The 13,586-nt window shown below is 38.4% G+C and overlaps 1 protein-coding gene across 1 annotated transcript; it reads left to right on the top strand.

The window, feature by feature from the left end:
- Positions 1-5,243: 5,243 nt before the first annotated feature.
- Positions 5,244-6,841, top strand: LOC125178361 (beta-1,3-galactosyltransferase 1-like). The gene is made up of 2 exons (XM_047881916.1): positions 5,244-6,199; positions 6,640-6,841. Exons 1-2 carry the CDS (start codon positions 5,307-5,309, stop codon positions 6,722-6,724), a joined length of 978 nt encoding a protein of 325 aa, XP_047737872.1. The 5' UTR covers positions 5,244-5,306; the 3' UTR covers positions 6,725-6,841.
- The last annotated feature ends 6,745 nt before the right edge of the window (positions 6,842-13,586 follow it).

The raw sequence follows: 13,586 nt of genomic DNA, 5'->3' as shown, positions 1-13,586 counted from the left end.
CTCTCGATTTTACATGCAATTTTTGAAAAATTTTGCTTGATACTCCAGATTGAGTAGTGATCAGCGCCATCAGCCCAATGTTGGCAATATGAACATCAAAGATTGACCTAACTGAGGCTAACTCCATATGACCATTTTTGTATTTTGCTATGAGCAGGTAATTATTTAAATAATTCAAAAAACCTATAAAATAAGATCACTAAAGTTACATTTTAAAATATTAGGCTTCATAGTCAACTGAAAATTTTAAATTATTTCTAAAAGTTCTGATTTGAATGGCCTATAATGATAATCACTGCTTAGTTACTATGAAGATAACACTTTAACCAAATTCTGGAATCAAATTACTATGATTAAAAAACACAACTGGTAATCTATTTACTTAAGAACTCTTGAATATACTATAAATACATTATGAGTACAGCAAGTTTTGCTTATGAAACAGGAATTAAAATTAGTCAAGTTGAAATTACAACAAAATGTAATAATTGGATTAAAGAGACCGAATCAAATTTAATAACCTAAATTTCTATAAGCATGCTCACTTGGATACAAAATTGACAAATTCATCCTTTACATTCCGCCCAACTTTCCTCAACATTAATTTAATTTTTGGAAGATTTTCCGTCTTCTTTACAGCCAACTGACTACTGAAAGTTAGGTACGAGACAGAGACAACGTCATGAAACTGAATTATTATATACTGAATGGCACAAGCTCAGGGCAAAACATCGCAATATTAGCTTCAATTTGTTGAATCGACAAAAGAAATTCGAGAATTAGCTAATGCTTCATTTTTTTGAACAGTAAGCAAATCGTGACGCAATTTTCATAAGAAACTTCCCCAGTCAACAGGTGACAGCTGTTGCCCTTTGAACCTTTTTTCATGCTTCCGTTGGCACGGAAAATTCCAACTTGATAAAATTACTAACGGTGGTGTGGAATAAATATTAACTAGGATAAGTTCATTGCAATTGAAATTATTTGGTAAAGATAGAGCTATTTCCGATTGAAATTATTCTTTATTTCGATTAAGCATCAATTGAATGGCTCTGGGAATAAAGTTCATTCAACCAATACCGTTTGAAAAACGCTTATCCTTCAGCCTTTAAAAATGTCAACGAATTCATTTTCCTAAACTGATTACAACGTTGAATACAACAAAAATAAAACCGCTCATGGCTGGACAGGTTAGACATAGAAAGAAAAATCATTTACCATTTAAACAACTTATTTCTGACAACGGAATATCATGTCCATCAGATGTAAAATGCAACCCTCCACGAATTAACAACAATCAGACTCGTTTTTCTTCAATATATACATATTTTTGTTATTATACAAATCACTTTAACGTACATATAAAAATAATTAATGGTTGATTGTGAGACGAACGTCTAGCCATGATAATTACTCGCAAAGAAATGCGTCGTAGGTGACCAGGCCCTGAAGATGCCTCGTATCCGAATATTCAGGGCAACACTTGGCTTATCAGATAAGAACAAAAAGCTAGTCGCATGCCGGGGCACAGACCGAGACAGATTAATAGTAAAGCGAACTATATTTTCATAGTGGTCAACAAGACGCACTTTCACCCTATGTTGTTGATTGCGCAACTACAGGGCATTCTTAATAGAATAGAATAGAATGGAATAGAATAGAATAGAATAGAATAGAATAGAATAGAATAGAATAGAATAGAATAGAATAGAATAGAATGGAATAGAATAGAATAGAATAGAATAGAATAGAATAGAATAGAATAGAATAGAATAGAATAGAATAGAATAGAATAGAATAGAATATGGCATTTTAAGACTGAACATATGCTCCTGCATAGCTTCGTCTAGTCTGTTCTTGAAGGCGTTCATACTCGGGGCGTCAACGATGCTAATGCAAGACTTTATAAGAAAAGAAAACGTTCTCTAAATTCATCAGATTTTCGTAAAAACGTTTCGGAGACCAGCTCCATCATCAGTTCCAAAACGTTTTCATGAACATATGGTGAACTTGCTTGACGTTTTTTTGTCACTTCTAAGTTCTTGGTTAATTTGCAAACTTCTCATGAAAGAACCTATATATTTCACATTCACTAGTGCCGTGTGTTCTACTCCGCAGCATGGTTAAATAATTATTGTATTTATTGTAATTATCATATTATTATTGTATAGATATTAAATATTATATATTATCATAAGCATCAAGCACCAACAGAAGGATGAAAAGGTAAGAGAGAAGGAGGATGGAAAGAACGAGCGCAGGGATAGAATAAGAAGAAATGTGGGAGAGAGGGTGGAAGGAATAAGCGAATGGATGAAATAAAAAGGTATGTGGGAAAGGTAGAAAGGGAAAGGACGGACGAAGGATTGAAACAAGAAGGAATGTGGGAGGTATGGAGCTACGCAACAGATGTCGTGACGACAAAATTCCTCCCGTTATCCTGAACAGTTGAGCAAGCAACCGTTACGAGCTGTAACGAGGACTGTAATGAGCTCTTAACGGAACTTTAAAGGTTTATAACGTTAATAATAAATGACAGTTGGTTAGTGGTGGTAACTAGTGACAGTGCTGTGTGTGGCGGTAACTAGTGACAGCGCTGTGTATGGTGGTAACTAGTGACAGCGCTGTGTGTGGCGGTAACTAGTGACAGCGCTGTGTGTGGTGGTAACTAGTGACAGCGCTGTGTGTGGCGGTAACTAGTGACAGAGCTGTGTGTGGCAGTAACTGGTGACGGCGTTGTATGTGGTGGTAACTAGTGACAGCGCTGTGTGTGGTGGTAACTAGTGACAGCGCTGTGCGTGGCGGTAACTAATGACAGCGCTGTGTGTGACTGTAACTAGTGACAGCGCTGTGTGTGGCAGTAAATAGTGATAGCGCTGTGTGGCGGTAACTAGTGACAGCGCTGTGTGGGGCAGTAAATAGTGACAGCGCTGTGTGTGGCGGTAACTAGTGACAGCGCTGTGTGGGGCAGTGATAGCGCTGTGTGGCGGTAACTAGTGACAGCGCTGTGTGGGGCAGTAAATAGTGACAGCGCTGTGTGTGGCGGTAACTAGTGACAGCGCTGTGTGGCGGTAACTAGTGACAGCGCTGTGTGTGGCGGTAACTAGTGACAGCGCTGTGTGTGGCAGTAAATAGTGATAGCGCTGTGTGGTGGTAACTAGTGACACCTAATCTTTAAAAATAGCGAAATTTGAGTTGAATAATTCGGACATTTGATATTTACGTAAACATAAATTTCTTCATCGCTAACAACCGGAAATAAATAATCATAATCTCAATTGTCTTCCACTCTGCCGGTATCCGTGATACGATACTTCAAGTGGTACAGGGAATTTGTGACGCGATAAGATCACGAGGAAACTTTATCTTTTCTACGCGTAATTAACGTGGGAACGGTACCTGGGATACCCATGTATAGTTAACAACGGAGAGGTATCTGTGATACGCGCAATTCGTGGAGGGATAGTATCTGTGATATACGCGCAATTCGTGGAGGGATGGTATCTGTGATACGCACAATTCGTAGAGGGATGGTATCTGTGATACGCGCAATTCGTTAATGAACGGTATCTGTGATACGCACAATTCGTGGAGGGATGGTATTTGTGATACGCACAATTCGTGGAGGGATGGTATCTGTGATACGCGCAATTCGTTAATGAACGGTATCTGTGATACGCACAATTCGTCAACGAACGGTATCTGGGATACGCGAAATTCGTAGAGGGATGGTATCTGTGATACGCACAATTCGTGGAGGGATGGTATCTGTGATACGTGCAATTCGTAGAGGGATGGTATCTGTGATACGCGCAATTAGCCAAGGAACGGTATCTGGGATACGCGCAATTCGTAGAGGAACGGTATCATAAGATAAGCATAATTCTCAACATGAGCGTAATTCACGCAGAAATGTTAACTAAAATCAGGTAACAGTAATTGTAAAACTGGTAATTTATCGAGGAATGGTTCCCGTCAACATTTTTTCTGTGGTAGCAGGTTAGCCAAGCGTTGCTCAACGCTCTTCTAGCATAGATATTCAATTTAACTCTAGATTCTAGTTTTTGACTACTGTAAAAATAATTAAATTTAATTTAAATCCACGTTTCTATATTTAGATGCCACACTCATTGTTCCGTTATATATGTGATTCTGTCATTGCAAACATATTGCGGGTCCAGTAATACATCTGTATGGTATGTAATGCGTATACGTTCGAATAGCCCCCGGATATTGACGATGCCGGACATACAAATCGCACATATAACAACAAAAAAAAAACTTTTTAAAATTAAATGGCGCAATTCGCTTGTTTTTTTCAAGTTCTATTAAAGACAAAATTTAAAATCAAAATGCTCTCTCTGGTCATGAATCGAACTTGCATAAAAACCAAAAGTTGACATTTATACGCAAGATTCTAGCGGTATCCGTGCTACGTGCTCACACGTGCGCGCCGTATTTAGACACGCACACGGCCACTCACCCCGCGACGTCCAGTCGGCGATCATACCTGCTGGTGCGGCGTCAAGTTGAACACGGAGTGTGTGTTTTTTTTTTAATATTTTTAGCATCAAAAGCGTGCATAATTTTGAAAGCATATTTACATGAATTCTCATGCGACTTTTAGACAGAGAGTGATAATATATTCCCTGTGATTCAAATTGTTTGAAACGTGCATTCAGATATAGGTACTTTTTATAATATAGTGTTCAAGAGCCATGGGCAATGCATAAAGAAAACTGCAGCTAGACTTATATAAAAGTAAAAAACAGAGTATGCATTCATCATCACTTGGTTTGGACTTTGTATCACCACCGTTATTGTCAAGTTCACTACTGAGGTCCCTTGTCAGCAGTAGTTTGGAATTTCCCCCACTAGGTGCTTAAAATAATTGGTATAATAAACTGGAGAGAGCACTTTACTCGATGAAAACAATCCCAAAAACTAAAGCAGGAAAAATTGAAAATTTGTATACAAAAACGAAAACATATACGTTGTCTTGTCACTATAAACTATATAAATAAAAAAGTCATTTTTGCAGTCAAGATGCAGATCAATTGGAAATGAAACTGAAGGAGAAAACTTAAGAAAAGAAGCCAAATTTGATTTCCTTAGTTTTCAGTCATTTTACCATGATTCGGAGGCTCTTTTGCTCAAGATGTTCCGTAAGGCATTCCATTCTCTCAGCTTGGATCATTCTGTGCACGTTCGTCTTACTGCACCGAGTTGCTAATATTTCAGTGTCCCCTCAAAAATATGATCATCCCAAAGAAAATTTTTATGGCACAAACTATAGCGAAAAAGAAATGGTTGGAAATCCGTTCGGTGTTCAAGTGAACGAAACCACCATGAAGTACTTAGACGCTACCATAAATCAACCGAGCAAATGTGGCAAAGAAACATTGTTTTTGATGGCGGTGATTTCGAGTCCCATTAACTTTCAACAAAGAAAATCAATCCGAAAACTTTGGAGGAGGCCAACACAAGTTTTTGGTTCAGGAGGAACCCTACTATTTTTCTTAGGTAAAACCACGTCCACAAAAGTGCAATTCCGAATTGAAAAAGAATCTGCTAAAAACAAAGATATTGTACAGTTTGATATTATGGATGATTATACAAAACTCACAACTAAAAGCATCAATATGATGCATTGGTTTACCGTGTACTGTAGAGACGCGCGATGGTACGTCAAATCTGCTGACGACGTCTTCTGGAATATTCCCGTTCTGAATTCTTTATTGTCGGCAGGAAACCAACACAGACTTGTTGAGAAGTTATCAAAATCGAACTTCAAACTTTTCGAGAAGAAAGTACATTATTGTAATCATTATTTAGTGGAAAACCCATACGAAAGATCACCTGAAATTAAATCCGAACGCAGGGCAAGTGATCATGGAAACCAATCGTTAATAAATAACAACGCGGAAATTATTTGCGCCAAGACGCAGGGCACGCGAGTTTGTCGGTACGAGGATCGCGATAGCTGTGACCCAAGATCCGTGATGACGAAGTACGAGTATCCCTACGACGAGTACCCTCGTCACTGCCGTGGGTCTGGGTACGTGTTGAGGAGTCACGTCGTTGAGGAATTGGTCAAAAAAGATGCACTGATTCGTACGTCACGACGCTTACGAATGGAGGACGTGTACGTCACTGGGATACTGACGCAGGGAGCGGGATTCATTGAGCTCGACATGGCGTGAGTACCTTCATGAAATATATTTTAGTAATATTTATGCATCATTTTTTTAACTCATTATTTTTATATGTTTAGCGAACTATCTATATCATTTAGGGTTGTTGTTCAAGCTTATATCTTTAATTCGTATACTCCTAGATTTGGTAATTTGTACCCTAACGTAACTGACGGGACATTTCGGTCCCAAGCCTCTAGGTACGAATAGCATTAAAGACGGTGAATGCATTCCGAGATCAAATTGTTGAAAAACTCAGTTAGTAATTAATTATCAGCCATGTTTATGGATTAAAACCTTTGCATTTTCCCTCTAGTCAGGATAGAGCCCGCTTTCTAAGAATACATATTTATTAGTTCTCAACTCCTTCCTCCCCGTTCCTACCAACCGATCACCCTAACGCCAACATAAAATAATAAAAATGTAATATTTGCTGCACCTACAGGAACCTGACCACGACGACCCGCAGCTGCCGGCACGACGGGCGCCGCCCAACGCGCGCCTCACGCACGGTCGTGAGGCGCAAGTGAGGCCATCGTACGCCTCCGGAGCTCTGAGGCGCGGGACCACCTCACGACGGCCTCCCGACCACCTCACGACGGCCTCCTGACCACCTCACGACGGCCTCCTGACCACATCACGACGGCCTCCCGACCACCTCACGACGGCCTCCCGACCACCTCACGACGGCTTTCCGACCACCTCACGACGGCCTTCCGACCACCTCACGACGGCCTCCCGACTACCTCACGACGGCCTCACAACTTTTTCACGACCACCTTTCAATTAACAAAATAAATATTTGATCTAGAATAATCAGCTTCAATACAATTGCAGGTGATTCACTTCCTTATCTCAACTTTGCTGGGATCCACTATCCGACAAACAACTGTGGCTGATCCCCCCCCTTCATCTCAACCCCCTTCATCTCAACCCCCTTCATCTCAACCCCCTAGCCACGTAGTAGGTACAGTATTTGTCAGCCCTGCACATCGAGTGACATACCGTGACCATAACGTGCACGGTATATGGCGCACGAGATACAGCTACAGATACAGCACGAGATACCGTGCGAGATACCGCTCAAGATACCATTCAAGATACTGTATGAGATACCGCATGATACAGCTACAGATACCGACCGAGATACCGTGCGAGATACCGCTCAAGATACCGCTCAAGACACTGTATGACGAGATACCGCATGACACAGCTCAAGATACCGTATGAGATACCGTGTGAGATACCGCTCAAGATACCGATCAAGATCCCACACGAAGTATCTTCAGGACTGATCCCCTAACAAAATTCGTAGATCGCCAAGGCTTTGGCGAATAGTCACTACACTCGGCGCAAAGTTATTCTGCGTCTGCTTGGCCACCTGATCGAAATCAGTTTCTGGTCAAAGTTTACTATCCGACTTTAGAGTCGCCTAAAAGTATGACAAGGGTTGATCGAGCTGAGTCATACCGAGCTAGCAAGCTGCCCAGAGGCAGCCCTTCGAACCCTGAGCCGAAGCGGACATAGAGAAGCTGATTTACGTGCTCCCTGAGTCCTATAGGCGGCCCTAATGCAGGGTCGCGCATGCCTCTAAATTTTGTTAGGAGAAGGATGCAATCAAAGGCATGTCAGAAGAGCATTTACTTGAATGTAATAATAAATTTTCTAGCTACATAGTTGACTACCACGACATCTACTTCTACTATAGGTACGTGACCCAAGGGTAGTCCCTGATTGTTGTAGAATTAGGTGGTATATCAAGAGTCCTATATTATATATATAGCCCTATATGAAATCTAGAGTCCTATATGATAGGTACAGTCTGCGAGACCAGGTCTAGAACAACAGATTTTCCACTAGGTTTAGACATCTCAGGTAGAAAGACAACGTTTCATCAGTGATAACAACATCGAAAACATCGTCTGATATGCGAAAAAATTAAACCTAACATTTATAAACGTATCTATATTTATATAAATATATATATATAGTGTACCAGGAATTAGCGGGTGAGGTTGAGAGTGCCTATACGTAATGAGGTTGAGAATGTTTAATATATACTAGGAGCATAAGTTGAAAACAACTTATTACGAGTTGAAGAAGCTGTGGTCCAGCGAACGCATTAATGCTGCACCGCAGCATCTCCACAAATGCTTACACAAGATTAAAATATTAAGCAAATATTAATCCCATCAGTAATCAATACAAAATGAATATAGTCTCCTTAAACATTATAGAAACGAAAAGAAGTTTCCAATATTACAGCAAATATTTCGATTGCGTCGGCTATTATTTGGGCTGTGTCGGCTATTATTTAGGCTGTGTCGGCTATTATTTTGGTCCTGTCGGCTATTATTTTGGTTGTGTCGGCTATTATTTTGGCTGTGTCGGCTATTATTTAGGCTGAGTCGGCTATTATTTCGATTGATTAGGCTATTACGAGTAAACGGCCATTTTTTAAGTCACATTTCATTGCCGGAAATAAGTTACTAATAATAACACACTTACTGAAAAAATATATCCTGTAAATATAAATGCTTTAAATTTTTACACTGTTAATTTGTTTACCGTAATATAAGTAGAGAATTTTACCGTCATACCTTGTTTTATTATTCAGCCCATGCAGCAAAATATGAAAGTCATGTTCACCATGCAGCACAATGTAGAAGTCATGTTCACCATGCAGCACAATGTAGAGGTCATGTTCACCATGCAGCACAATGTCACCATGCAGCACAATGTGAAGGTCATGTTCACCATGCAGCACAATGTAGAGGTCATGTTCACCATGCAGCACAATGTAGAGGTCATGTTCACCATGCAGCACAATGTGAAGGTCATGTTCACCATGCACAACATGAGCTCTGATACACTCATAATCCTACCAAACTGCGTCAGAATGACACACTCAAGGGCTCACAATGCATCGCCATTTAGAAAAAATTTCACTGATTTTTTTGAGTGTGAGATGTCACAATTACATTGCAGCACAACACTATAATTATTGTCACGTCAGGAAATATAAAAAGTGATTATTATTAAAATAATAACTTTCATTAAAAATTGAAATTAATACAATAATAAATTTTGCCCACTCATGGGCCAATGAACTTAAATAAATTGCTTGTAAAGTTATCTGACGTTAAATCAACATTGAATTAAACGTTTTTACGGGAAATAAACGTTAATTAAAGGCTGTTTATAAACGTCATTTGACTGATGGGAAGGTTTTAAAAGTTAAATAACTAATTACAAAGGTTATAGAAGCAGAACATGCGGTGCCCCACAGCACGCTATAAGCTCATTTGAAATTGTAACTTCACAGTAACTTCAAACTAACGTCGCTGTAACGTCAGTGCAACGTCAAGTTAGAGACATTGTTACGTCATTGTTAATTTTTTTATCTAATAAACGTCAAGGTGCCTATTGCGTAGTAAGCACATAGGCGAGTGTCTAGTATACACCTAGGCGTGTCTCTAGTACACACCTATAGGTGTGTCTCTAGTCCACACCTATAGGCGTGTCTCTAGTACACACCTATAGGTGTGTCTCTAGTACACACCTAGGCGTGTCTCTAGTACACACCTAGGTGTGTCTCTAGTACACACCTATAGGTGTGTCTCTAGTACACACCTATAGGTGTGTCTCTAGTACACACCTATAGGTGTGTCTCTAGGACACATAATATATAAAAGGTTGAGCGGATATATCATCTAAAAGGTTAAATAGAAAAGTTAATCGGGAACCAACACCTTTCAGCCTACCAAGGGAGTAAATAATAATATTAAGCCTAATCGTGGTAATAATAATAATATTAATATTATTAATAATAAATGACCTGCATCTTATATAGGTATTTATATGATTAGTCAGCTTAAATCGCATTCTCAGCAAGCATACGAAAAGTAGAGATAATGAACATTATATGCACTATTCCCTCGTTGAAAAAGCTTTCAATAAAGATATAATTAATTTACTAGGCTTTTTTTTGCTTTAAAAATGATTCGCAACTTATATAGGCCTTGATAGAGAAAAAATTCAGTGAAGCAGAAATGAAGACCGATTGCCAATATTCAGGTAACGTTGAATGATGTTGATAACTACATCGAAATAATTAATTATAATAATTATAACAGTTATAATTATAATTAATTAATAATAATTAATTTACGCAGACTTCGTTTCGAAATAAATAAATTACGCTGACTACGTAGAAAATCATTAAATTACCCCGACTGTGTAACAAAATAATTAATAATTACTAGGTTCAAGTTGAGTTTATTTAGATGATGTAGAAGTCACACGGTAGAGATCACAGCTGAGTTAGAAAAATGATTGCGGATCAAATAAGTGACTATGACATAGTTGTGCTGCACCTGCCTATCGTGAGTGCCATGCTACATATACCAGTTTAAAAATACATTCCTTCACATTAGATACCAATACTAATACCTGAAATACTCCACGGGTATTGCGAGTAATTACGAGAGGGTCGGTAACTGTCCGGTATCTGACAGGCCATCATCACAGAGGGGAGATGGAGGCTCCTCGGTCAAATGTCTAACATGATCTATTATAAAATAAAACGTAGAGAAATATTTTGTAACTTTAAGATTGTATGTTCAATGACGGCAGTAATTATGTTCAAAGTAGGCTATAATATTCAAGTGCACTACGTCCATTTATTCTTCTCAAGTCCCCTCTCTTCCCCTCAAAACCCTTCTCTTCCCCTTAAAACCCCTCTCTTCCCCTCAAGTCCCGTCTCTTCCCCTCAAAACCCCTATTTCCCATCATATCCTCTCTCTTCCCCTTAAAACCCCTCTCTTCCCCTCAAGTCCCCTCTCTTCCCCTCAAAACCCCTCTCTTCCCCTTAAAACCCCTCTCTTCCCCTCAAGTCCCGTCTCTTCCCCTCAAACCCCTATTTCCCATCATATCCCCTCTCTTCCCTTTAAAACCCCTATCTTCCCCTCAAGTCCCCTCTCATGCCATCAAGTCCCCTCTCATCCCATCAAGTCCACTATTGATGGGAAGAGAGTCCCCCTAAAAACCACTCTCTTCCCCTAAAGTCCCTTCTCCATTCCCCTAAAGTCCCTTACCATTATTATCATTAGGAAGTTACCACTATTACCATTAGGTAGTTACCACTATTACCATTAGGTAGTTAATATTATTACCATTAGGTACTTACCACTAGGTCCGCAATGGTAGCCATGGTGCGGGACTGAATGCTCTAGATTGATTACATATAACGGAGCCAACTTCACGAAAGTTCTTATCAAGATTTTCATACGTTTTTCATTGAAGATTCTTACTGGCGTAGGTGCCGTGCCGTGCGGTAAATATATAATTTGAAATAATCACATTTTTGGAGTAAGATCTATTGAAAGAAAATTGCTTTTTGCTGCAAAAAAGTAAGGTAAAATAAAACACATTAACACATGAAAAAGAATAATGACGAGGCAAACAAAAAAGAACGTATTACAACCTTGCGTTATTTACCTAATATACACATAGGAATGTACGTTATATACTCATATAACGTACTATAACTTAACAAAACAATAGCGAAAAACTGCAGAAAATATTTTATAACTTCCAGCCACATTTTGGCGCGTGACTCGTAACAGAAAAACAGACAACCGTCGGCTTCTGTTTCCGCTATAATAAAAAACTACATTTAATGGGGACCAACAGGTTACTACAAACAGGAAACTATAACAGAATTGAAACAGAAGAAACAGCAACGCTTGCATGCACAAACTTGCAGTGCACTTTACAAAATACATTTTATTTAACAGTGGAATTTATCAAGATATCGTGACATAATTAAAGTAGATTTAATCACAATTATGTTATTAAATCAAATAAAATTAATCACAATTTTGTGATAAAACAAAAATAAAATTAATCATGATTTTTTGTTTAAAAGCAAAGTAAATTTAATCCCAAATCTTTGCGTAAATCTATTCTGCATGGGAAAACACTGCATTTTATTTTTCACGGTCCCGGCAGCTTGAATTATCTTCTTATTTATTAAGATAATCATCGCGATCGACAATGAGTATGAATATCAATTATGATGAAAATACCCACGTGACCACACTGCATTCACTACATAAATAAAATGTTCATAATACAACTCATATAATAAGGAATAGAAAAGATTTCCTTTGCATATTAATACATGGATATGATCTCTATCACATATTAGATACAAATAATTTTCTCGCTAAATATTACAGAGAAAAAAATTTCCCCGTATAATATTAAATAGACAAAACCATATGCCTCATAATATACAGATTATTGTTTACATGTGTGAAGGGAATGAGGGCATGTGTGAGGGGAATGAGGGCATGTGTGAGGGGAATGAGGGCATGTGTGAGGGGAATGAGGGCATGTGTGAGGGGAATGAGGGCATGTGTGAGGGGAATGAAGGAAGGCCATATATCACTTATTTCGAAAAAGATTGCCTTTAAATACATACATACAAATATCAATAAAGAGAAATATTTCTTTAGATATATTCTTATAAAATATTACATGAATAAATAACAGGAGTTGCACAAACCGATTTTATCACCTAAACTACCGACACCTTCATCATTCAGTAGAAGTGAAATCATTAGAAAAAAAATATTCACACATCCTTTCAAACTATCACCTAATCTTTACATAATGATTAATTATACAAACTATCATAAAAACTTTATATAATGATTTGCAAGGAGAAAAAGGCTGAGGATACCACTAAAGTTAATATTGCAGTTGAACATCAACCTTTACTGATATGACGTATCTACATATCTACGAGTAGACGCAGCATCTACGTATCTACGAGTAGACGCAACATCTACGTATCTACGAGTAGATGCAGCATCTACGTATCTACAAGTAGATGCAGCATCTACGTATCTACGAGTAGACGCAGCATCTACGTATCTACGAGTAGACGCAGCATCTACGTATCTACAAGTAGACGCAGCATCTACGTATCTACGAGTAGACGAAGGATCTACATCAAAACTTATTATTAGTTTGGAACTTCAATTGTTAGGGAATTTCTAGGAAAATGCTATATCCTAGATAAGGTGAATACGATAATACACTAGAAAAATGTGAATACGACAATTTCATAGAAAAATGTGAATTAGACATTCCTCTAGAAAAATATGAATAAAACTTTTTGATAGAAATTGTGAGAAAGAACATTTTCAAGACAAGTGTCTTACTCACAATTGGAAAACTTACCCTAGCACGATCGTGACGTAAATAAGTTACCCTTACACGGCCCATAAGCAAATAAGTTACCCTATATGACCCCGCTGTCGAAAACATACATTAAAATGACCCTGACGTAAATAAGTTACCCTAAAGTGAATCCCAACGAAA

This window comes from Hyalella azteca, unplaced genomic scaffold (assembly GCF_000764305.2).
Source record: "Hyalella azteca isolate HAZT.00-mixed unplaced genomic scaffold, Hazt_2.0.2 contig9115, whole genome shotgun sequence".
NCBI classification, from domain to species: domain Eukaryota; kingdom Metazoa; phylum Arthropoda; class Malacostraca; order Amphipoda; family Hyalellidae; genus Hyalella; species Hyalella azteca.
This window is presented reverse-complemented; position numbering and strand designations above follow the sequence as displayed.

Excerpts from the sequence above, each read along its gene's own strand:
- LOC125178361 (XM_047881916.1), top strand. The coding sequence starts at position 5,307 with ATGGTTGGAAATCCGTTCGGTGTTCAAGTGAACGAAACCACCATGAAG. Across the intron at positions 6,200-6,639 it reads TTCATTGAGCTCGACATGGC|GAACCTGACCACGACGACCC; the intron begins GTGAGTACCTTC and ends CTGCACCTACAG.